This window comes from Blennius ocellaris, assembly GCF_963422515.1.
Source record: "Blennius ocellaris genome assembly, chromosome: 6".
Taxonomy (NCBI): domain Eukaryota; kingdom Metazoa; phylum Chordata; class Actinopteri; order Blenniiformes; family Blenniidae; genus Blennius; species Blennius ocellaris.
Window position 1 is genome coordinate 12286156 of NC_137655.1, and position 25248 is coordinate 12311403.

The window sequence follows — 25248 nt, forward strand, 5'->3', positions numbered from 1 at the left end:
TAACATCAGCTCACTCAGCTTGCTCTTAGGAATTGATGAGTTTTCGCAATAAGTGTTAAAAGCTTTTTTTCTTCTTCTCATGAACCTGCATCAAAGTCTTTATTCTTTGTGATGTAGCTTGCCTGCCCTCTTCTGGTGTCATGCTGTCATAAGGTTAAGTCATACTGACTCATCACCAAAAACCTCTACTTACATAACAAGTAATATAGTATTTTTTTCCCATCAAAATACAAATGCCAACACAAACTCTAAAGTGGGGGTGTCACACGTAAGGCCTGTGGGCCAAAACTGGCGTGCCAAACAACCCAACGATCATCAGATGATCTTACAAAGTGTATAAATTACAAATAAAATGTAACTTTGAATCATAAAAGAGGAGAAAGTCTCGCCTTTTGTTACATTTTTAGTTACACCAAAATTTAAAGAGATTATAGTACATTTCATTTTCACTACAGTTTGCACCAGGCAGAAACATTCAAAATGACAATATGTTAAAATGTTACATTTGGTCTCTAAACTTTTTTCAGCTTTAGTAAAAAAATAAAACAATAAAAAAAACACTGAATTAAATTGCCATGTACTGTCATTTCTTTGATCTAAAAGTGAAAACATTTAGATGTGTGGTTGTTTATAAATCATTCATTCATTGTGTTATCATACCAGTCAAAAGGAAGACAATTATAAAGTCACCAGAACAAACAAGCGCACTCGTGTAAAATACTGAAATAATACCAGGCTATCACCAACTACAAGTGAAAAATATATATTGTTGGTATATTTTTTCATTAAATAAAAAAATAATTTAAAAAAAGCTTACAATAACTGATATCATATGAAAGGTTTGAATCATGACATGGACTTGGTAAAGTGCAGGGGGAGACTTGATTATAAGCACTAAGCAGTTAAAGAAGTCATTTCACTGTCAAAGTGCAAAAATGAACAGAAGTAAATGAGCAGTTTCTCCGGTTCACTGCTTGTTGTTCACTTCAAATACAGATGAATCAAGGCTTTCGCATGTTGCTTTATGAGTGCCACCCGTCCCCATTAGAAGAGGGGCAAAGAAAAAAGAAAGAGAGCTCTCTTGAGTGGAGGCCATCACCAGACGCCACTGCAGCGGTATTTTAGAACCCGTGCGTCACAACTGAGGCCTTCGCCAAACCACTTATTAAAACACTGAGAAGCCAAGTGCCATAAAGACAGAAGGCAAGCAGCTTGTTATTATTCTTTCTGCGAGGTGACCGGGCTGAGATCAATGGCTTCAGTGGTTTCTGAGCTCACCACAACTATGGCCCTGGAAAGCACAAAGGGCCATGTGGCTCAGACCCATGCAGTCACAGATATTAACTATTCCAGGGGCCTTTGAAAAAGGCTGCCAAGAATAATTTCCCACATGTAACATTTCCCACCAAAGCCACAGAGTCATACTGGCATACCCTGTACACCGCCATGCCCAACATGCCCTGCCTAGGATGACAAAGTGGAATTAACAGAAAACCAAGATTGAACCATTAACATAAAGTTTGTGAAAAGTACCTAATTCTTTTTAGCCCCATCACTACAAGGAGGCCAATATCTGGCAGCAAATTAGTAATAATCTTTGTTGGGCAAGTTACTGACTTTTATTAATTTGGACTTGATTGTAGATTTTTATTTTAAATAGCAGAGCTACTCCAGTCAGTAATTTTAAAAAATAACTATGAAAGTAACTTCAAAGTAAATTTCAAAGGTGACTATAGGGACTTAACGTAGTTTCTCTCTGATTAGGCCAGTTTTAATTTTGTAGTAATAATAATATTTGTGGTGTATCATTGCTGTGGCTGGGCTGTCTGCACTAAATTGAAAATGTGAAAAAGAAATCGATGTAACACACCTCAGTTTTTCTCAAGGTAATCTATGGAAAAGTTTGGGATTTCTTTAAGTGAAAATTGTGCCAGTGTTGGTAAGAGGATACCTTTCGGTGGACTTTTGAGAACAAGCTTCTCTTACTTGCTTTTTATCTTAACTTCAGATTGTTGCATGCTTTAACAAAATATAAATGAGCACATCATTTTGCAATCAACACAGTTCTTCTGACATACAAAAGTTTGATAATATGTAGGAAATTGTATGAATAAATGTGAAACTGACATGTTTGGTATACATCTTTTAATATTTTGCATTTGTGTTTCTCTTTATTCTATATTTCCTCCAGGACGACAGCTGATACTGGCGTCGTCAAATGTCACAAATATTAAAATATGAATTAAGCTATGCACAAGTTGGCAGGCTGTAAGTTAAAGTCTTTAGCTGCACGTTCAGTAAACAGGAGTAAGAGAATACAATAACTACTGAACCAAAAGCTCAGTTAACACCAACTGAAAAGAGAGAGGGGATCGCAGTCTCATTCCAGCAATTTTCATTTCTTACAAAATTAACTAAGGTGCAGCTGAAATCCTGAATGATTCGAAGTATAAAATAACTGTGATCACTAGTAACGGCTTGTATTTAACACGTAAGCAACTGTGGGTGTTGGAGTGAATCTCAGACACCCAATCAAACCCAATTGAAGAAAACATACATCTCTAACAGAAGCAACAATATAAAGACAAAATCAAAAAATACGATTAAAATGCGTTTTACTCACCGAAAACTTGACCATTTGTCCTTAAAATGCATCTTCTTTGCCTTTCTAGTCACTCTGTGGCGTAAGTCTTCTGTGCATACCAGATCCAGCAATAGATGAGTGTTGATTGTCATGTTTTGACAATATGACACGTGACCACGTGTCCGTCCATCATCCACTAGATGGTAAGAAAGTTGGATGAAAATCATTTATCAGACTCTGAACTGACATCTCAATGTTCATTGCCACTACAAAAGGTGACTCCCATTTTTCCCCAAATGTTTTCTAAATGATAATGGTTTAAATGTGTCATGCTGTTTTTTAGTGTAATGGCGCGTCAATTCGTGAAGGAATCCAGCGTGGCGCAACATACCGACTCATTTCCAGTAGATTCATATTATCTCTCTAAATCCAGCTTTACTTAGAAAGTCAATCGTGAAAATGTTATTGAGTAATCCACGAACAGCGTGTTAAAGCAAAATCCCCACACGCGGTTCTGCGAGAGCGCGAATTCACTCAGGTGTGCCCATACTTTTGTTTTGATTGGTTCTCGCCCCCTCGGACCAGCCAATCACAGAACGCCATTATATGAGCGCGCGTGGCCCCAACTCAATATCCGATTGGATAAATAGTGTAGCTGATAGAGAGTACTTTATTTGTGCCACAAGGAATTTCTTCACAGCACTTAAAACAAAATAATATAATTCGGATAAAATGTAAAATAAATACAAGGCCAACGGGGACTAATAGTAGCATGGAAAAACTGAAATTGTTATATTCTCTATTAAGAATGGCCTTCACATAGAAAGTAAATAATACTGATAAATGAATTTAGCAGAGTTGAAAGTACAGTATTTTCTACATACATATCCATCAAATGGTAATGAAAACCCCTTATTCGTAGAGCTTATTCAAAAAAGAAATAGCCTTATGAACGGTCACAACTCCTTGTCTGCTTTAGTAAAATGATTCCAGTGTTTGGCATCTGCTCAAATCTATATTCAAACACATGAGAGCGTAGGCCAGAGATGGTAGGCGCCTATGCACTCACTGACACCGAGCCATTTCTGACTGGGTGGCTGGTTTCCCGATGGTGGCAACCAAAGTGTGGAAATCCCAGGGAATCAAATATAAACCATATTTACCGCAACAGCCGATTTGCAGCCATGACGTTTCCCTGACTGAACAGAATGCAGGAAACAAACAGTGCATGCACTGAACAACCAGTGTGCCAAGATTTACCACAGTGCAACTATTGAATCATATTGTGAAATGTTATAAAAACATTTTTATGGTACAGAGTAGCAGCTATTTTAGAGAATTGCTGAGAATCAAGGAAGAACCATAAAATCTAGCCATGATATTTTACCCACAAAATATAAATAGGATAAATGCGAGTGAGTCACTGGGATGCATGAACACCACAAAACAGTCTTATATATATATATATAGAATATAATCACTGAAGAGGTGACAGAAATATTGATGAGAGAATAGTTTATCAGGAAATGATGACTTGACAGACCAGTCAGTGAAATTAAAAGTAAATGTAGAGAATTTAGAACTTTGCAACATAAAAAAACCAACAAATCCACTGAAAATGAAAAAAGTATCAGATACACTTGAAAAACATTTCTAACTGTGACTCTATCCATGCAAAGCACGGATCTTACATATTCTAAATCAGTTTTATTTAACTATGATGGCAATGTATAGTCTCTGTAGTGAATCTCCCGTCTGTTGCAAGCAGAGACCTATTACAGGACAGACGTATGATAGAAGTTTTGGTCGACATTCTCATATATATACATTTATGTACAACATCAAATAAGGCACAGGCAGCCAAAGCAAAATGTATCCACATTTTTAAGCTGCATTATAGATGTCAGAAATAGATTTGGGTGTGGTGATATAAAATCACCAATATACCTTAACTGCTGAACATTAATCAGTAGTGGGAACCAGAGTTGCCCCATCACGCGTCACAGCTCCCCTCTCAGTGGAACATTTTCGGGTAAATTAAATAAGCGAGTGAATTCAGAGTGTGTTCTGACAACCTGTTGCTGGGAAAATAATGTCAAAGAAGAAAGTCTGCGTCTTGAAGGTCATTAACTGCAGAGAAGCTGGAGTTCGCTGGAGTTGTAATTGAGAGCCGGTGCCGCCACCTCCGTCCCACCCAGTGCATCCTGCCCTCTGATCTTCAGGTTGAGGAACTTTATCTTCCAGGTGTTGTTCTCCAGCGGGGAGCGGATGAGGCCAAATATTTGTTCGAAGATGCCAAGGCAGGCTGTGTCTCTGTGGATGGTCCCGGCCACGGCCACAATCACCAAGCCGTGCGGGGAGGCGAGGGCCTTCAATCCATGAGGCTCCAAATTGGGACTGAAGAGAAGGCGCTCCTCTCTGCTCAGGGCCAAAAGACGAAGGCTCACCAGTTCAGCTCCAAGAAAGTCCTCCATCTGCTCACTGCCAGCTCTATGAAAGGCACATGTGTGTTATCATTTTTTTGTAGCGTTGTTTCCCTTCTGCAGAACATTTTGATGAGAAAAGAAGAGTAAAGCTCTTGTCTAAGCGCATCCTGATATACACATGTGTATACCCACTATAAAATCAATGGAGCTAATCCCAGCCAGTGGGCGAGGGCAGGATACAACCTGGACAGGTCACCAGTCCCTTACAGACAACCACACACACACTCACATTCACACCAAGATACATTTTAGAGTCACCAATTAACCTCGCATACACGTTTTTGGGCCGTAGGAGGAAACTGGACTACCGAGAAAACACTCACACACACACTTGGAGAGAACATGCAAACTCCACACAGAAAGGCCCTGTAGGTGTTTGAACCCATGACATTTTCGCTGTGACATGAGAGTGCGAACCATTGCATCACTGTGCAGCCCACTTCCTGTTTCTTAGTTAAGAAAAAAAAAAAAAAAAGTGTTGCTCCACAGAGTACCAGTAATTTGCAGAAAAATACATTGAAAAAGAAAACAATTAATAAGTTGCTTAAATATCAAATGTCTCAATTATAGAATAGAGTAACAAAAATTTTTATGAGAAACGTCAGTAAATACAAGCTTGAAATAATGATTTAATACAATAGTTGCACAGAGAAGGGCGTGACAATAAAAAATGATTCACGGCATTAAGGGGCATTGGCTTTAATTAATGGAGATTCTCTCCTTTTTGAAAAACTTAATTGACTTGATATGACTGTGATTTTCATGCTGCAGGAACAAGATGTTGAAAGATGATGAAATACAACTGATATTTGAAGTACAGAGAGACTGAACACCAAAATCTTTTTTAATTTGAAATCGGAAAAAAAAAGTGACAAATAACTTGATCACAAGACGACAACCAAGTTACCAAACCACACCATTTGCACCATTGCAGTCCTGATCATACATTCGTATGCCATTTTTGTGGCCACTGTTGCTGACTCTCTTACCTGGCAAGAAGGCGAAGCTTCACATCTGGCCAGAAGTGTTGTGGTCCCCAGTCTTGAGGCTGCTGGTCTAATGTAGGATTCTGACTGTTTAAAAGTTGGAAGAACCACTGGCAGAACTGCTGGCCGAGGAGGAGAGGGTCAAAGCCCACTCCGGACTTGTTTGTAGGATCAGATGCTTTCTCTGTTGTTTCCTCCGTGTCACATAGAGGGCTGTTGTCGACGGAAACCTTGACAGTGAGAGTAATGAGACAATGCATTTTAAAATTATTGTTTAAGAAGAGCCTTTTTCTAATATTCTGACTACAGTCTTTGTGAATCGATTCTGTACATCTTCAATATTTTGTCAATACTATTTGAGCGGCCAAAGGCTTGGTGTGTGAATTATTGGTCTGTCCAGAATCCTTACAGATGAGCTGAAGTGCGTTAAATTATGCTACATGCATTCACAAAACAAGCGTGTTTGGGGCGAAAGTAGTATGTTGCAGAAGTAATATTATTATCTGATCATCAAATCGCCACTCTACTTCAACTGCTCATTGACATGTGGGTTCTTGTGAAGTTTTTGGTCAGCGTGTTACCTTGTTGGCGAACAAGAACAGGATTCAGAAAAACTTCATGCATTTAGTTTTATATTTTAAGGTCTTAGTGAAAAATCTGATAGAGTTCTTGCCAACACAAGAGGATGGAACACATTAAACATGTGCATCAGTCTCTGATCTGGCTGCCTGTGTGCCAAATGATTTACTTCAAAGTGCACTTCTTATCTGCAAAGCTTTGAATGGTCTCGGGCCGAAACACATCTCAGATGTACCAGTAGAATATGAAACATCCTAAAAATGTGTTTATGAATGTAAAGAGAGCAAAAATTTAAAATAAAATAAGTAAATACACATGCCCTGCCTTGTCCTTACCTTCCCTGACGACCAATACTCCAGAGTCCTCCAGATCAGCTGACGCTTCTCGCTGCTCGGTGGCATGATCACACCTTCATTCGCCAAGTATTTGAAAATTAGGTCTCGGTGAATCTTCTTCCTTCTCAGGAGCTCCTCGGCGTTTTTAGTGAAGGAGAGAATAGTTTCTTTGGCCTCTGCATTCACAGATTGAGAGTAAGAATGAATGGTACAACACGGACGAACCTGAAAGTGAAAACACAACTAAATTGTATTGCTCTCTTACCTGTGACGTTTTCCACAACTATCAGCTTGTTCGTGACAGTGTCACTGAGTGACAGTAAGTCTGAATTAGACATTAGGCTCATAATATCTGTAAAGCCTTCTCGTTCTCTCCCCGACAACCCTTCCATCTTTACATAAACAAATGTCTTCCTCCATTCGTTTCGTCTTACTAAATTGTCCGTACAGGAACACTTACCGCCGGGATAGGGTTCCGTTTGCTGCTGCGTTCATGCTCCTCTGGAATTTTCTCAGTTTGTATTCCTTCACTCCAGTCTCTTCGCAAGCATTCAAAGTTAGCGGTAAGTGGTTGTGCCCACTCTGGTGGTATGACAACCTCGAAAATATGATATTGTTGTTTCTTCATCTTTTGCCAGGTGCTCGTATTTCAGATGCTGACTGTGACTTCCACGCAATCAAGTCTGAACAAAGACGAAAGAAAAGCGCAAACGCAACATAAATAGAGATTTATTATATGGCTGCCTCGTCTTTTAAAACACAGCAGCGATTCTCGGTGTTTCGTAAAGTTGCATTGATTTCGTCTTATTCCTCACGCCTTGTGACATACGTTTTTTCTGTTTGTTTTAGAACAAAAACTTAGTGCATTGTAAATTACAACTATCATTGGGGGAAAGAAAACCAATTATAAATTGTAAGTAGCATTTACAATGCCTATGATTTAATCGCACGTTTTGCGAGTTTAAACGAAGACATTGGAGTTTACGTGGAGCACATGAAGGCATCACGGGGCGAGCTAGCAAAAGAGAGTTAGCCTGCGCTGCGCCGCTCCGCTCAGGACTCCGGGCTCTTCATTCCACCTGCAACATAAACCTTATTTCTCGACATGTTCTAGATATCACTTGGAGCGGATCACTTCTGCGCTTTCACATTGTACTCCCGTGGACAAGAAGGGAACTAAACCCCGGAAAGGTAGCGTCCTGTTATTATTTGCTAATACACCCTACATGTTGTTTAAATCCGGCTTATTGCTGCTATGCGGTTTATTTATAAATAAAATAAGGAATTAAAAAAAAAAAAAAGTGCCTCATGCCACGGTATAACAGTTTGATATCATCTGTGCTGCCAGTCTCTTTCGTCTTGGTTGAGTGGCTGTACACTTGGAAGAACTCCATAAAAAACAATCCTGGTCTGTTATCAAAACAACCTTCAGTTGTTCCATCATGTTCACCTTTTTTCAAACAAATCTCTCATCGAGGTTCATTATAAGTCATTTACAATCTAATGTGAAGATACAGTTCATGACATTCATTAAGTCCCTTCCTTGTCAAGTCATGTTTTGACCTCTGAATCAATCTAAAAATATGATTGATTATAATTGTATAATCATGTCTATGTAACTACTCTTTCCACTCGTGTTGTTAAAGACCTTGTTGTACCAAACTGAGTCAACTAGAACTTGATCAATCCCCCCAAAACAAAAGGAATTATCCTTAAAATGTACACAACTTGTTTGTTTTCAGTAATGGAGTACATGTTACACTTCCACCCGCTTCAATTATGAGGAAATGGCAGTATGATGTCAAAACCAGCTCTTTAAACCCTCATAATTTGGAAGAGGCACTCTTTTGGTAGTCCTTACTTCTATTGGAGCATAACTGCCTATGAGGAGCACTTGATCTTTGTGTGCATTACATATTTGTGTTTCCATTCCTGATTCAGATGGAGGAGTTTGAGAGCGGTGCTCAAGGCCGGGTGACCATATACTCCGTCCAGGGTTGCCCACACTGTGTACGAGCGAAGGCCGTCATCGGGCAGTTGGGAGTACCAGTATGTGACGTAGACATCGGCACACATTCAGAGCTGAGAGCGAAGGTGAGGGAGCTGACAGGACGCAGCACAGTCCCTCAGATATTCTTCAATGGCGTTCATATCGGCGGTAGTGATGAGCTGCAGAAACTGGTGAGAAGTTTCATTGAGAATGTCATTTCTTGGATCATTTAGTGCACAGACTGGTAAGAATCCCCACGTCTTAATGGTCCTTTCTACATTTTAGGCCCCTGAGGAGCTACAGAGGCTGGTGAATGTCGTGAAAAATGAGCCTCTTCCAGTAGATGCTCCACCACTGCCGCAGAAGAATCCGTCAGAGGATACCGCTGGAGAGAATGACGGAGGTGAGGAATTCATTTTGCTCCTGTCTTTCACAATGAAACTAATCGCTTATGTACAGGTTTGGTGTACTGTTCTTTCGGTGTACAGTTCTTACTGTTGGTTGGTTCTTTATTGGGGATCCAGATGGTCTGGTCTGCTCTGCAATGGGAGGAGCAACCATTTAATAAATCATGTTGAGGTGGAGGATCAGCCTCATCTGACTGACAGAAGCGTTCATTAGATTCAACAGGGCTGGTTTTGCATCGTCATTCTTGTTTGGAACTGAGCCAAGATAAATAAGTGGTTATGAAATAGCTGATGTGGTCATAGCGGCACATCCGTCAAGAGCAGAGGTGTGTGTATGTGTGGGCGTGTGTGCACTTGTACGTGTGTGTGTGTGTGTGTGTGTGTGTGTGTGTGTGTGTGTGTGTGTGTGTGTGTGTGTGTGTGTGTGTGTGTGTGTGTGTGTGTGTGTGTGTGTGTACATCTCCTGTTACAAATACCAACAGAGACAGTTGATATGAGGAACTTGATGCTTTGGATGAGCCCGGCAGCACCCAGCTTCCCCATGGTACCTCATTACTGAATGTCTGATTATTTTTGCTCTTTACAGTGCAAATAGAGTCTTTCCCCCTCAGTGGCAAAGACACAGCTGTTTCTGGGGAAATATTCATATTCAGTGTCAGCTTTGCTGAAGTATTAGCAACATCAACATGAGTTGGTAAACAGCAAGATTGAAGTTTGTATTTGAAAAGTGGTTGTGAACTGGATCCCAACTCAATATCATACAATACTTTTTGCAATGAAAACTCAATAAAATGGATAGAATCTATTCTAACTTTACTTTTGGGGACAAAAACTGTATTGAAAGCCTCACTAAACTATCCAGACTCATAGCCAGAGACTTCCTTTGTTTATTTAACGCTTTGAACTGTTGGAACTGATGTTGTAAGCAAGCAAACATCACATATTTCCAACACTACCAACTGTAGGAGCTCTAATAACTCAGCACTCGCTCACTCAGTACAAAGTCGTTATTTTTGTGCCGAGCATTTATTCCAGTATGCGTGTTTGAACATATGTGTTTCTATGTGTTTGTTTATGTTGGGCCTCGGGGAAATCCCTGACAGAGTTTAGCTGTGAGAGAGATGAGTTGGCCACCCTGGTACAGGACATCAAAAATGGCGGTGTGATTGGCAGCTGTAGGAGGGGACTGACCACATACAAAAAGAGCTTCTCAGGCAGTCAGCTGGTTGACTGGCTGCAAAAAGAGAAGGGCATGGGTAAGTAAGGCTGTAGATGTCATCGGCGCAAAGCCCCCGATTCATACAAGATGCGGTGAAATCCATCCCTGTCTGCACCTCACTGTGGCCATGTGTGTGCTAGGCAGGGCTGAGGCCTGTGGCACTGGCCAGGCTTTGTTGCAGAGAAAGTACATGGTGTTTGTACATGGCCCTGGGCAGCAGGATGGAAGTTTTGGTGAAGGAAAAGGCGCCATGGACACATTGTACAGGCTACTGGAGGACGACCCTCATTCAGCCCTCAACGCAGGACAGACTGCCTCCTGCAGCCCCTTACAGGGTAGGTCGGGACCTGAGCAGGCATGATGTTCAGTCTCACGCTGAGTCGTCTCCCTTGACACTCACTAACCACTTTGTTGTGTTTGCTGCTGGCTTGGTGTTTGATCCTTTCCGGTTTGGCGGGGTTCGTTTACTATGCCAATGATGTTTGGGATGCCACATGTTGAAATAGGGATTAATGACATACGAAAAATGGCCTGTCATTGACAAAATATAGAAATGAGTATACCAAAATCCACTAATGGCCTTTATTAAAGGATTAAGGCTAGCTTCATATAACATTGGCACAAACCACAAATATTTGCTTCATTTCAAAAATATGTTCTGGAAATTATTTAAAAAGGCCTGATAAATGCATGTATATCATTAAGCGCTTCTTTACGTCCATGTTTCCCTGTGCCGCAGCTTTATTTCTTCCTTCCAAGGTGGTGGTGAAACACATTGTCTGGCTTTGTGGCGCCATGATTTCAACTGAACGTTACACACTTCTAGAGGCTCACCGCTACTTATTGAGCAACACAGCAGGTCTTAGAGTCACTGCTTATTAAAGCGTTGCTTTGGTACTTATTGAACTAACATATCAAAGCTCTGTGATGATGATCCAAGCCAGTGGTTTTTTTTAGTGTGGGTGGATGAGGCCCCCCCCCCCCTAGCAGAAGTGAAGTCACATTACACCAACCCCCCTCCATAAAAAAAAACCTTCACACTGCATATAGTGTCTCACACCAAGTGGAGATTTTTGGGTGAAGGGTGGATTTCAAAATATTTTTCAGAACATATGATTCATAGGTAATAAACATTTCCTACATTAGCCAGAGGCTTTTGCTCTGAAATGAGAAAGCTTTGCTAATATTAACTGAGTTTTACATTCCGGGTAATTCTCTTCTATCATGATTTCAAAAAGTTAAAAAATGTGGTTTTCCCTTGACTGACAGATTCTTCCTGCTGGCCCACCTCACACTCTGAAAACCACTGGTTTGTCATCTACAATATACTGCGTTTGCCTGATTATTCACAGCCACATCAGTGTTAAACATATTCTATTCTACCTGCCAGAACCAATATCCAGTCATTGTCACAACTCACATTTTCTTGTTTGGAATGTTGATCATGAAATGTGTTCAGGGTATACTGTGTTACATTAAAACAGAAAGTAGGATTCACCTAATAAGCTCTGTGACATGTTTTTATCTGTTTCTGCTTGTGTAGCCATGGTTTTACCACGAGAGTAAGTTTTTGTTTGTCTCAGATGTCAACCATGTCTCTCTCCCTTCTTCTCTCTCGCAGCTTCTGAGCTGTCCTTGATTTTACGGGAGCTGATTCTGAAACTGTTTTCGGAGCACCTCTCCGCCGATGGCAAGGTAGTGTATTCACTGTGCGTGCCTGATTTGTCGCAACCGAGGTTGCGAACAGATCTGTGACGCGCAATCTGCAGCAACATTTTGTAAATCAGACTGGTTTGGATTCCATTTACAGTAAATGGGAGCGTGTTGGTAAATGCGTCGTCCTTCTTCGCAGTCGGTGGACTACAAAGGCATGTCGGCGAGCCCTGCGTTTGAACGCTACTGCGAGCTCGCCATCCAGCTGCAGAGGGTGGAGTTGCTTTCACTGAGCCGGGAGGAGAAGCTGGCTTTCTTCATCAACATCTACAATGCCTTAGTCATCCACGGGTACCTGCGTCTGGGGGCCCCCACCAACATGTGGCAGAGATACAGAGTGGGTTTGTGGAGCTGCATAACAAATACAAACGTACCCGAGCAGAAATGAATGGTCTCGTGTTCAAACGTTGTATTTCTTGCTGCTGTTTTGCAGTTCTTTAATTACGTGAGCTACCTGATTGGAGGAGAAGTGTTCACACTGCAGGACATTGAGAACGGCGTCCTCAGAGGGAACAGAAAAGGCATCGCACAGCTTCGGAGGCCCTTCTCCAAAACAGACCCACGACTCCAAGTATAGCCGCAGAGTGAACTGATCACATCGCTCACTTGGATGACTTGATTTTGTGGCAACTAAATGCAACTCCTCTTGCCGTCCACTAGGTGGCGCTTCCAGACGCCGAGCCGTTGATTCACTTTGCATTGAACTGTGGCGCGAAGGGCTGCCCTCCCATTAAGACCTACAGCCCACAGGTGGAGTGATCGCATTTCTTGTGGCGTCTTTCAAGAATCTGCGGAACGGGCGACAACATTATGAACGTACTGTGTGACAAGTGTGAAAACTCAAATCTGTTTTGATTCAATTACCTGCATCAGGATATAGACAGCCAGCTCCGCACCGCAGCTGAGGCCTTCCTGGAGAATGATGACGCCTGCACGGTGGATTCTGGGACAGGGGAAGTGCGACTCAGTCAGATTTTCAAGTGGTACAAGGGTGATTTTGGAGGCACTGATGAGAAGGTAGTGTAGTACTGAGTTGCTGGATATGTCTGCATCGACACTTTCCATTTGTGGCATATAATGGTGTTTCTTCTTTTATCCTCTCACAGCTACTGAACTGGGTGCTGGAGCACATGGGTGACTCTCCAAAGAAGACCAGCCTCCAGGGCGTCCTCTCTGCTGGGAAGACCAAAGTCAGCTTCCTCCCGTACGACTGGACTTCGAACAGCAGCCACTGAGCACGCAAACGCACGCACGCCCTGCTACTATCTTTTTTTAATATCTGTCCACTTTCTACTGAGCGACTTCTTCTTCACACCAGAGGCCTGGTGTGAATATGTGCACCACATTAAATCAGTCGGTCCTCTTCTATAAAAGTGTGTAAATGCAAAACAAACGTAAGCCCCAGTGATGGTGTGGAGGGGCACATTTGCACTGTATCATAGAACCATACCTCTACCGTAGGCTTTTTTTTTTTTTTTTAGCTTTATGGTCATACTGTTAACCTCTGTTTCCACTTTGGTTGTCATTCATGTGAGAGTGCTATGCCGTGGTTTATCAGTAGTGTTAAAAAGGGAAGAGCAATTTGCACTCAACCTTCCAGCAGTCTAATTAACAGCATGTTAAACATTATTAACCGAAGACCGCGATGCTCTCCAGTCCGTGTCTGTGTCAGCAACTCAGGAGTCATACATCATCATCATCATCATTATTATCAGCATCGCCCTTTCCAGGTAACACTTGGGGGTGTCGGGGATAGGGGGGGGGGGGGGGGGGGGGGGTGTTCATTCATGTGGCCCAAGTAATCAGCAGATAGAGATCAAAATGTAGCCGATCCCAACAGGCTGCCTCTACAAGCCATATGGAAACCTTCTGAACTTACAAACCAACTTACCTTGTGAAGCACAGTGCAGCCGCTCCATCAGATTTTTAACCCGACATATGTGAACAAGTTGATGTGACATTTTATATGAAAACAACAGCTGCTGTGAATATCTGCAGGTTATCCTTCACACACTGAATCTTAAATGTTAAAGTCTCGAGTTTGGTGTGAAAGAGATGTTTGGTTTTGGACGTGATCCCAGTTTCTCATCATCTGGTTTGTGTGTGTGGAGCCATTATAAAGCTTTTCTTCTCAGTGTCCAAATGAAAAGGAGCTCATTGTGTACTCGTCTGTTTATAAAACTAGGACCTTAGCGGTTCTCAGACTTTTTCGCAACACTATGATAAGGTCAGGTTTCTGACCCCCAGAGATGAAGGATCAGTCCTCGCCGTGTGTGACCACTGAACCCGTTGTTATCCAGGTCTTCCATTATGAAATGGAAAAGTGCTACAGCTGATCTGTGTACAGTCTTTAAGTCAGAATTCTTTCAATATTTATCAGAATTACCCTCCTTAGGGATGCACTCTGACACTTTGCATGCTTATCACCAACTTAAAAAAAAAAACAAACACTGAGACATATTTGTACTTTTCCACTTATAATGTATAACCCAATGAAATACTAGTATTTTCTTAATGTCTTTTTGTTCTTGTATGTTCATATTTACTTCACCCAATAAGTTTGGACCTGGCCAAAATCAAGATTCAGTTCATTTCAATGATAAGTGTCTTTTTGTTTTAAGATGTGCCTGTGAAATATGTTCTGTCTTTTCCATAATTTAGCGTTTACTTCTCTCAGGTCAAAGCAAAATTTGAACTACTGAAAACTATTATCCAGGTGTTCCGATGTCATCTCTGCAGTGTACGCTGCATGTCATTTCCATCAATTTCACTTTGTTCTGTCTGGTTTGTGTGTTGAACTCTTGCACACTATTTCCTGTGATATTTCGTCAAAGCTATATGCAGCACCAAAGGTTTAATTAGCATGTGTTAGAGCTGGAATGCACCTGCTGCATGATACTGGGGGAAAACAAGCTCCAACCTTGAACGCTGGCCTGTAGCAGGCCTGTCTCCGTGTCACTGCTTTATTTCTAGCCTGTAAGCTTAGCAATACCAATAAATAATAGGACCTAAAAGTATCACCAAGACCTGAAATTGGAATATAAGAGTACACATCCATTATTTAATGGCTAATAAAAGACACTTTGTACGCCGATGATATTGTGTATACATATGGTCCCTGTACTTTTTCCAAGAAAAAAGAAATTACCTCGTGTCAGGAAAATGTGATGCAAAAACTTTTTTAAACAAGCAATGCTCATACAATTACTCTATTTTCCTCTTTTCCTGTGATTAAGCAATATGTTTATGAACAGTAAATATGCAATGCTGTACTACAAGTGAATTGAGTCTGTTGTCTTCTTTAATTATTCACCACCACTGGTAGTTTCTGCTGTAGAGGGGTGATTCTCAACGTGTAGAAAGACAGTAGCTTCTTTGATTTACAATTGTTAAAAGTATTGGACAGTGTAAGTTTTGTTTGCATTAATTCATAATAAATAATGCATAATGCATTGTATTATACCGAGGACAAACATCAGTGTTCTCTGCAAAGCTTAAAGCCACTCAAACTGAAGGGTGTTGTTCTGCACTACAGAGATAAGCTTTATTTAATGCCGAGTTACAAAAAAAAACAAAAAAAAGGCATCTGAGGTGAATTAAGAGCGTTTTAATTAAGGGCTACATCTTAATTTGATTGTTAGACCTTTTTTGTGTGGTGGTATACTATATTTTGTTGACGTGGGTCATTGAGGGTTTTGAGAAACACTTGTCACCCATGTTTGGTTTCAGTACTTGTTTATTGAAACAAATTAAAATCACCTTTTCTTTAAGAAAAATAGATAGGGAATCATCACCTTTACAAACCAAATCTATTAACATATGTACATATAAATAGCAGGTTGAAGTGCACACCTCCATTAAAAAGTTCAAACGGATCTGAAAAGTTTCTACAGAACGATCCATGTGGAATATTGTACACAGTGAAATACACAATCGTTTAATCAAACACTCGATGCATTTCTTTCTACGGTCTCGACATGGCGATTCTGTCTTGGCACTAATAAAACCATCAATACCTCATTTGCTTGATGGTGTAAAGGCAGATTTACAGGTTTTGTAAGATTTGAATGAGTAAGTGTTATGAAATGGTAACCAGAGGACTACTTTATGAAGGCAAACCCAATCCTGACAACCCTGCTGTGAATACAGACTGCAGCCCCGACACACTGTGGAAAATGTTTCCTCCTTTCGCTTTGAAACAAGCAAGAGTGAAAATGCAGTGCCTCACAACTACCGTTACATTATTTTAACTGTCCAGCTAAATAATGATAAGTATGTGTCCTCTTTTCTTCTTATTGGTGGACTGTTCTTTTGGAAGACTACATGTGGTCAAGATAATCGAGAAATGCACATTGTTACAAGCACAATGTGTTCCAATGGTATACTGTGGGAAAAAAAAAACATCCTGTGAATCGGGCTCTTTGTCTGAGACTTACAAAAGCCAGAACACAGAACCCAACTAGACACAAAGACAGCGCCGACGCCTCAAAGCAAGTCTGGGTATTTCTGTTTTGTCTGCATGTTGTCCTGTTTGTTAATAGGTGGCTCGGAAAATTCTGTTTCTCTGCATTTAGCCCCGCGATGTACCTTGAAGCAGCTGTAGGTGAACCCTCAGATGGTCTTAAGGTCACTTCAACCTCAAATTGGATGAAGTAGGTATAGAGGATGACTAAGAGAACAGGGCAATTGTTTTCCTACAAAAGTATTTCTGATGCCATTAGTCAAGTGACTAAAAGCAAGGATTACAGGAGTGTTGGAGCTACAAAGACGTAACTGTATAACTTACAAGAAGTTTTCAGAGGGCGGAAGAACAAATATTTAGAACTAACAGGCATCAAAATTATTGCTTCAACTGTCTGGAGATGTTGTTGTATGACCTAGTCGCAGCAATTGTAAATCGATTCACCTGTTTTGAGATGTACAGGCCGTTTGGGAAAAGACGACGTCACTTTACTGGCCACAACCCCAAAAGCAGAACAGCAATCCTAAAATCTTCAAGCACAATCAAACGCTCTTTTTCCCCCTTGTAAATCATGAACTTAAACCCTGGCCATTCGTTCTGTAAGTCATACTGTGAAGCTTGAAAGTATCTGACGCAAAACCATAAACAACCCAACCAATGCTGAGATGGCCCTTGAGAGTATGCGCTCCATCTTGAAAACACACTTAAACAATTGGCTTCACCAACATTATTGCAGAAAGATTTCACCAAACTTGCCAACTGCAAATTCTTCTTGTTCTCGACACCTTCTACACATGTGGGAGACTTGCAGGGAGGTGAAAGTTTTTTTTCATATCAGGACAGAGTTTCAGTGCTGACATCTAAAAGAGGGCCCACCCAGAAACGCCAGCCGGAGAACAGTAGTTGTTCCAGTTGCAGCTCCGCCTCACACTCTATTAGCCTTGGGAGTGAAAAAGGAGAAAAGATGGTTCAGAGTTGGGAATGTTTAGTCAGCAATTGGCTCATTATGAAGCGTGTCAAACATACTTACTTTCATCATCTGAATCAAAGCCGAAGAGTGATGAACAGGTGTTCTGGGATTGATGTTTCTGCAACTCATCCAAGCTACTGAATGACGAAAGGCATTTGTCACAGCGATGTCTGCTCTTCTTCCCGGCAGACCCGTCAGCCTCTCGCGGCTTCTTCTCAAGCTCAGGCTCTTTCTTCTTTTTGTGACTCCAGGAAACATATTTCTTGGGAGCAGCTTCACCACTGTATCTCCTCTTGCGCATTGAGAGCAGAGACTCATCCAGGTAAGTGGAGGGTGGAGGCCTGGTGAACGGGGCTTTGACGAAGGTGGCGTAGGAAGGATCTTCGGGCTTGAATGTTTTGTGCTCGGTGATGTGTGGCTCTGCAATGTTCTGTTGAATTCCTTCAGCCAGAGTGGACAAGTCCTCCAGATCGCGAACGTTTATTGGGTCCCATTCAATGACTTTTTTCCGTATCTTCTTGGCGGGAGTGGTTGAAGAGGTGGGCGCCGGCGCCGCCGATACTGATTGATAGGGAGTGGTTGAAGAGGCGTGAGCCAGAGGCGTCGATACTGATTGATAGGAAGTGGTTGAAGAGGCGTGAGCCAGAGGCGTCGATACTGATTGATATAGCACATTTGTTGCTGCAACCTCATGTCCATTTATTGTACTTGTGCTCACGTGTGCGTTTTCATATTCGGACGTTTTCTCCACACAGTTATCAGGCAGAAAAGGACTGGCATCTTTAACACTCGTTTCAGATTCACATCCTTCGGTTTGGACAGTTTCGCTGTAACACTCAAGGTCAGAGGTTTCAACTTTAAGAGTGGGACTCTCCCTCTGCCCTTTTTTATTCTGCAGCCATAACTGTTCAATCTTCACCCTCTGCTTCCACGGAGCTTCATCACTCTGACTGTGCTGCCGAGGAGTCAAATCCACTTCTTCTTTCTGAGGTGCTGGGAGATAATGTCTCCACTCGTGGTCATGCAAACATTGAAGGCTTGCGAAAAGCTTCTCACAATCCACGAATGGACACTGAGGTCTTAAGGGCTGGTGGGTGCTGGTGTGGTCCTTCAGTTCCTGCTGTGTGGAGAACCGCTGCTCACACCCCATGTGGTAGCAGAAGTGTGGAAGGGGAGTACTGTGGAGCTTCATGTGGTCTTTATAATGCTCAAGAAACTGGATCTGCCTGGTGGGAAAAAAAAACAAATATGGAGTCACTACAGTTCTTCGGATGATGCGGAATTTTGAGCAGGATAATTACAAGAAAACCAAGCATGAGAAACATTTTAATCTAAAATTAAACTATGAAAACAGCGTGCGGTGGATTTCTTACCTGTAACAGAGGGTGCACTTGCGCTTGGCCCAAACAAAGGTTTTCTCCAAAACCTTGTCCTCATTAATGTGACATTTGATAGCATGCTTCGTCAGCGTGGTGCTGATCCTCAGAAAAACTCGATCACACGTCTCTGAGGGGCACAAGTGATACGCAACGTCCAAATCATAGCCATTCTTCCTTGTGGGCACGGCGTTCTCCTCCCCTTCTTCTTCCTTCACAACAGTTGGAGCCCTCACAATCACCAAGCCATCAGCAATGACGACTTGCTCATCCTTAAAGTCGACTTGCTTGACTGGATTTGTGTCAGGGTTTTTACATTTCCTGTGAAGCACAGCTGTCTTTTTGATGAGGGTGCGGAGGTTCCTAATGATTCGCTCTTCCCTATTGAGGCTGGACACTTTAAGCTTAATTCCGGGTTTTTGTTCATCTTCTAAATTGGAAGTGTGATTTTCCACATTGCACGTCGTGCCATTGGCAGCTGGTGTCTTGTCATCGCAGAGCTTCTCATCAAGAGGTTTCTCTTTGCTCATTGCCTCAATGTGCTCCAGGACGTGCTTTTTGGCGATGAGGGGTTGTTTGAAGCATTTCCCACAGAGGATGCATTTTAGTCTTCTACTTTTTAGATGTGACAGGACGTGTCTCATAACATTCAAGCCTTTATAGGTTTTCTGGCAAAAGTTGCAGTGATACGTAATATGGGCATATTGTTGAGTACGCAGCACTCTGTCCCTCCATGTTTTCTTGACCTGAATCTAAGAAAAGAAACAAAATGGGAGTCAGTGCTTTGAGTCCAACATCTCCAAAAAAAAAATACAACAGCAAACTGCAAAATAATAATTTAAAGAGTGATATAACAAAAGATGACTGACCTCAGTCTTTGAATCTTTGGTTTCCATCTCAGGCTGGAGCTCCTGTTCCACGTCTCCATTCAGCTTGTCGGGTTCTGTGGTCTCTGGAGGATTCTCATCTTCAGGAGTTTTGGATTTGAGAGAGTAAGTGTGTAACAGCTCGATTGGACAATCCAATAAGTCCAAAGGTTGGCCATCAAGCTCAGAACTAACTTCTACAGCAACTTGATGCTCGGTAGAAGGGTCTTCAGTTAATGTTTTGGATTCCTCTTGTTTATTGATGTTGCTGCTGGAGAGGAATTTGCTACATTCCTCATCTTCTGTCATGATATTCACATGATCTTCCCGATGAGGATCACGCTCTTTGCCTTCCAAGTCCGTTATCTTTTGCAAATCACACTCCTCCATGGGAAGAGAGATTTCATTATCAGGATAAGAGATGTCCAGGCTTGACAAGGGCTTCCGTCCTCGTTTTTTCCCTTTAATCACAAGATTGTTCTCTCTCAAGGTCTGTACCTGATCAAGCCTCGGCACACCCTGCAACCATCTCTTCTTTCGACCTTTCCTTTTGAAAATTTGGCTTTTTACACACCGGGACAAGTATTCTCTGTTGCGATGAAGAGGGAGTGATACAGATGGAGAATTTTCCACATTGGTGTGATTGTGTCTGAGTGAGTATATGGGCTTTTTACTTGTGGATTTTAAGTCGTACGTGACCTCTAGATCATCACCCTGCTCAACTTCATCATCATACAAAGGCCGGCGTTTTCTCTTTCGCAACCTGCTCCGCCAATTTCTTCTCCTGAGAGGAGCGTTATTTGACAATGAAGCACACTTAGTTTCAGCCCCTTGGTTAGTTTCCACTTGTGGAACGATTTGGGGCACATGTGTCTCCTCAGTGTGGCTGTGTGAATTGTCTTGGGTGCAGTAGTCAGTCACAGAACTATTTGTTAAAAGCTCTTCATTGTATTCGTTCTCCTCTTCCTCTTTCATCTCATTGAGAACAGCCGCCTTCATGACTTTGTCATTTATCAGTTCTAAGCAATGATGTCGGAGAGTCAGGAGGTTCCAAAATTCTGGGTCAAAACACAGGCGCTCCTTGAGCATCTGTAAAACAATTACATGAGGAATAGATAAGGAGCGACACCTTGTGGTGCAATTATTTCAAGAACATCATCATGCATATATGCATATATCTCCTCAGCCAAACCAACCTGCAGAATGTGGAAGCGAATACTGGTCCTAACAGGGTTGTTGTTGGGATGCGTCTCCTGGTCTGGATGCATGTAGAGGGAGCAGACAGTCCGGTACGCCTCCAGGCTTCGCTCCTGGCAGAACACGAGCAGGGCACACGCTCGGCAGATCTCCAGGTCGTGAGGCAGCAGGAAAGCGATGGTCTTGCAGACGAGTGACTGGGTTACAGCGTCAGCCTGCGTCTCACAGAGCTGCAAAGCTCTGGCACAGAGCTCCACACACACCTGGACTCCTTCACCACCCAGCTAAAAAAGAAAACATGATGTGTATGAAACATGGCAGAAATGATTTAGTAAATGAAATGACTAAAGTTATTTTACAATTCACATTGTAAGTTTAAAAACAAGCTGGGGTTCCTGTCTATTACACACAACCAATGGCATTATTTCAAAAAGGGAAAAAAAAAATACTGTCAAGACCTTGTTATCACTGTGGTAAAGAAACCCTGAAACTGAATAATGAGGTAAAAACTCCCAGTTCGAATTAAAGAAAATGAAAGAACTGTCAAGTAAATCCCTGTTTAACAGATTTTTCTAGATTGTGACACCATCCGGTGTGATGTGAAGAAATTGAAAATGATGTACATGTAAAAACATCTGCCGGTTATGTTATTGCATTTGATATAATTTGCACACACTTAAGAAGATTGTGTGCAATTGAAATGTTGTGAGCTTTACTACAGAGGTTTACTGAATGTGCATTGAATGGTGCAGTTTTAAGTGTGTACAGTTTACAGGTGTAAAGAAAGGTCATCTCTCTGCGGTGAAGTTGTCACTCAAACATCAGATATCAATGAAATGATTGCTGGAGGTCAGATAAGGTTTGATGTTGATTAGAATTTTATCTTCTCTCTTTTTCAGGATGGAATGATTGCAGCTTCATGTAACTAGTTTAACATCTCTTTCAGTCTCAAAGTCTGAAACTGTAGCTTCTTTGTTAATACTGTCGTGAACTAAAACCTTTAGCTCATGTGCATGATCTTGTAATTTCCCTGAGGCGTGCAATATAGAGAAAGACCATGCTGTGGTGGGGACCCTACCTCTGAAGTGACCAGTTTGATGAAGGGAAAGATGGCTCTGACATTGGTAGCAGAAGAAGCGAGCTGTAAGCATTCAGCCAGGAAGCCTTCTCTGGAAGGATGAGCCCGAAGATGCAACCTGCTCCAGATGAACACCAGGTCCCTGCAAGAAGTCAAAAACATGGAGCTCCAGTGTGAATTAAGAACCAACGAGTGCAAAACTAAAAACAATGAGCCATTAAGTCAAATTACAAACAAACAAAATACAGCAACAGATCCTCTGGTTGGCATGTGCATAAATATTTCCTGCGATACAAAGAATGACTTCCAGCTTTTTTCTACCAGACTTCTAGTGTAGCAGGGTTTGGCAAAGGTTATCCAAAGGTCAGACTCACCAGATGTAATACATGTCTCCATTGTGGAGTTGCTGTGTAAGGAAAGTTTTACACAGTGACAACAAGAGCTCATCTTTCTCAACACTCTCTGTGTTGCAGATTATCTCCACTGCATCACGTCCATCTATCTCTGCCATCTGAGGAAGAACATATAGACATTCTCAACAAGACCGCAAGGTTCAATCAGTTTCTTTTGACCACCTATTCAATTTAACAAATTTGTGTATCAGATCTCATGTTACACATTTGCTAGGAAGGGTCGTCATTTCCTACCTCCTTGTGTAGGTTTTCATAATGAGAAGCCTTGTAGAGGCAGGTCAGGTAGGCTTGGTGGAAGTATAGATGCTTTCCGGTCTCACGACTTTCCAGGCAGCTTTTTGCGAGGGCCATGGCCTCCTGGATTCGTTCACAGGCCTGCAGATATCGAACCCTCAGCTCAAAGAATACGGTCAACTCTGAGGTTAGATATTCTTCAACTGCAAAAGGAAGCATAGCATTTGTTATTAGGAATCGCACTCATTGCATTTCCAAAACAGACATGAGCAAGGTATTAAAAACTGCAAACTAAACCCTCAAATTAATCATATTTCACCCTGACATGACAAGCTGCACTTTAGTCATAATAACTCAATCACAGAAGCTCACTTTTCCCTTCTGCCAATGTCACAGTAATTAGTGAATAAAAACTGGAGCAACACCTGTCACACTTTCTAAGGATGAACTCTATGATCTCTTCACTTCGTTTTTATCTGTATCTTCAGGATTGGAATACCGTTTTTGTAAATATAGCATTCTGTGTATTAAGTATGATTATGAGCTCACTTTCAGTTGGAGACCGTTTCGCCTCCTTCAGGATTCCTTGCAGGACTGGATTCTCCCATGGACCTCCAGCTTTGATGATCTGCTTCACATGCTGGAGGTAGACGTTTCTGTGCCTCAGAAGCTGAGTGTGGCACCACTGCAAACAAGTTCATTCAAAATTATTGTTTCTGTTCAAATTAGTTTAATGGAAGAAAGAAACATCTGTTCAAACTACAAGGAAACACTGAAGAGCACAACCATGAAACGACTGCAGGGTTTTAATATTCACTGCAAAAAATATAAAGTGTGTTTAATTATGCAACACTTTTTCAACCAAAACAAATGTATTCAAGTTAATGTAAAGATTGGGATATATAAATTATAGAGCATAAAAAGGCAATTCAAGTAAAGTTTGTAACAAGTAGTCATTCAAACAACATGAAATTGCTTTCAAGTGTTAAAGAACTGAGGCATTCTGATTGAGTTTACGAATGTGTATAAATATAAATGTGTATACATCTACAACGTGTGTCAGTCTCATCTGACCTGAAATGAATCAAGGATGTTTTTCAAAGGTTCCTCCACAAACTCCTCCTTGCTGAAAAACAGCATGAGTTCAAAAAAACTCCTGAAAGACAAAGTGAGATCATTCATCAAGATGCGAGAGAACAGCTGATTGTGGGAGCTAGTGAAACGACGATATATTGGTCAGGAAAATTAACAGTGAGCTCCAGGAGACAATTTACTCACAAGGCCATGCTGCTGAGAACGTAATGGACGTGCTGACAGTCATCAGGAAAGGCAGCAGTGGCTTTGGTAAAGTTGAGGAGCACGGTCCGCAGCACCTTGAGCTGAGGAAGAGGAACATGCCATTGCCCCGTGTATTCCTCCACCAACTGAGAAGGGAGAACACCACAAACATATCAGGAACGCTGGACGTTTTGCATCGTCTTGCCATCCAATACACCACACATCAGTACAAATAGATAGTATAAATGAGAAGAAATTCTATGATGGAAAATCAAAGAAGTGATACCATTAAAATTCAGGAATAAGAATACCAATATATATATATATATATAATATACCAATTCCAACCAATAATGTAATGCTAAATGAGGGACTATTGTGAACAGTAAGGCTTACAACAGAGCAGCCTGTCTTCAACCCGTCAAACACGAGCTTAGCTCGAGCAGCTAGCTATAAAGCGAGTACATGTTATTCAAAATGCACTGCTATTACATTGCATTACGCAGTTATGAGAACAGTTCGCAGCTGATTGAGTGCTGTGAACTGAAACGGCAGTGTTTCATGGGGACTGTGTCACCGTCGTGGCTCCATCGTAGCTAAAATAACGACTGGAGTCTCCTGGCTAACGTTAGCTGACAAAGCTAGCCCCGCTCGCGATAAACAAACAGCACCTCAGCAAGACGCAGGGCGAAAAAGATTTCACGTACTTCACAAAATGCGGAGCAGTACTCCTTGCTGTTTAGAGCCGCCTCGCTGCTGCAGTGTCTGATACACAGGGTGTCCAGAGCTGATTCTAGCCCGTCTGTTTCCAAATCACTCTCGTTGTCCGCCATACTGGCTGCTGGATCCAGCGCATAGCCAATGTTGCCAGGTTGTCGAGAGACCGTAGCGTCATCCCCGGCTACAAGCCCAATATGGCAACCGCATAATCATAGGCAAGGTAAATTAGCGCCACTCAGACCCGAGGTAATTCACAGTGCTTTACAAGGAAATACAGGGGAGACATACATTAGAACAAGGTGATTAAGAATAGAATATAAAGGACATAATAAATAAAGCAAAAGCGTTATGACGA

General features: G+C 41.7%; 3 protein-coding genes across 3 annotated transcripts; 1 reads left to right on the plus strand and 2 right to left on the minus strand.

Moving 5' to 3' along the window:
* Window positions 1-4020: 4020 nt before the first annotated feature.
* Window positions 4021-7372, minus strand: cUnh3orf38 (chromosome Un C3orf38 homolog). Its single transcript, XM_080497599.1, has 4 exons — window positions 7236-7372; window positions 6971-7146; window positions 6060-6286; window positions 4021-5074 (listed from the first exon to the last, which is right to left on the minus strand). The coding sequence occupies exons 1-4, from the start codon at window positions 7360-7362 to the stop codon at window positions 4711-4713; spliced, it is 894 nt and encodes a 297-aa protein (XP_080353725.1). The 5' UTR covers window positions 7363-7372; the 3' UTR covers window positions 4021-4710.
* A 667-nt stretch (window positions 7373-8039) lies between these two features.
* On the plus strand, window positions 8040-13949 carry LOC308131141 (uncharacterized protein). Its single transcript, XM_080497748.1, has 11 exons — window positions 8040-8161; window positions 8912-9151; window positions 9246-9363; window positions 10471-10623; window positions 10727-10921; window positions 12208-12281; window positions 12439-12636; window positions 12733-12870; window positions 12960-13049; window positions 13173-13316; window positions 13406-13949. The coding sequence occupies exons 2-11, from the start codon at window positions 8912-8914 to the stop codon at window positions 13532-13534; spliced, it is 1479 nt and encodes a 492-aa protein (XP_080353874.1). The 5' UTR covers window positions 8040-8161; the 3' UTR covers window positions 13535-13949.
* Window positions 13950-16138: 2189 nt separating this feature from the next.
* Window positions 16139-25039, minus strand: LOC308131785 (zinc finger protein 654-like). Its single transcript, XM_080498625.1, has 12 exons — window positions 24881-25039; window positions 24174-24319; window positions 23970-24051; window positions 23445-23580; window positions 22896-23098; window positions 22623-22759; window positions 22249-22390; window positions 21170-21454; window positions 19977-21062; window positions 19105-19859; window positions 17792-18957; window positions 16139-17701 (listed from the first exon to the last, which is right to left on the minus strand). The coding sequence occupies exons 1-12, from the start codon at window positions 25004-25006 to the stop codon at window positions 17697-17699; spliced, it is 4269 nt and encodes a 1422-aa protein (XP_080354751.1). The 5' UTR covers window positions 25007-25039; the 3' UTR covers window positions 16139-17696.
* Between the last annotated feature and the right edge of the window lie 209 nt (window positions 25040-25248).

Excerpts from the sequence above, each read along its gene's own strand:
- LOC308131141 (XM_080497748.1), top strand. The coding sequence starts at position 8,912 with ATGGAGGAGTTTGAGAGCGGTGCTCAAGGCCGGGTGACCATATACTCC. Across the intron at positions 10,922-12,207 it reads CTCCTGCAGCCCCTTACAGG|CTTCTGAGCTGTCCTTGATT; the intron begins GTAGGTCGGGAC and ends TCTCTCTCGCAG. Across the intron at positions 12,871-12,959 it reads AAACAGACCCACGACTCCAA|GTGGCGCTTCCAGACGCCGA; the intron begins GTATAGCCGCAG and ends GCCGTCCACTAG.
- LOC308131785 (XM_080498625.1), bottom strand. The coding sequence starts at position 25,006 with ATGGCGGACAACGAGAGTGATTTGGAAACAGACGGGCTAGAATCAGCT. Across the intron at positions 21,455-22,248 it reads TCAAACTGGTCACTTCAGAG|CTGGGTGGTGAAGGAGTCCA; the intron begins GTAGGGTCCCCA and ends TTTCTTTTTTAG. Across the intron at positions 19,860-19,976 it reads CCAAAGATTCAAAGACTGAG|ATTCAGGTCAAGAAAACATG; the intron begins GTCAGTCATCTT and ends TTCTTTTCTTAG.
- cUnh3orf38 (XM_080497599.1), bottom strand. The coding sequence starts at position 7,362 with ATGGAAGGGTTGTCGGGGAGAGAACGAGAAGGCTTTACAGATATTATG. Across the intron at positions 7,147-7,235 it reads AGTTGTGGAAAACGTCACAG|AGGCCAAAGAAACTATTCTC; the intron begins GTAAGAGAGCAA and ends CTGTGAATGCAG. Across the intron at positions 6,287-6,970 it reads AGTATTGGTCGTCAGGGAAG|GTTTCCGTCGACAACAGCCC; the intron begins GTAAGGACAAGG and ends CTCACTGTCAAG.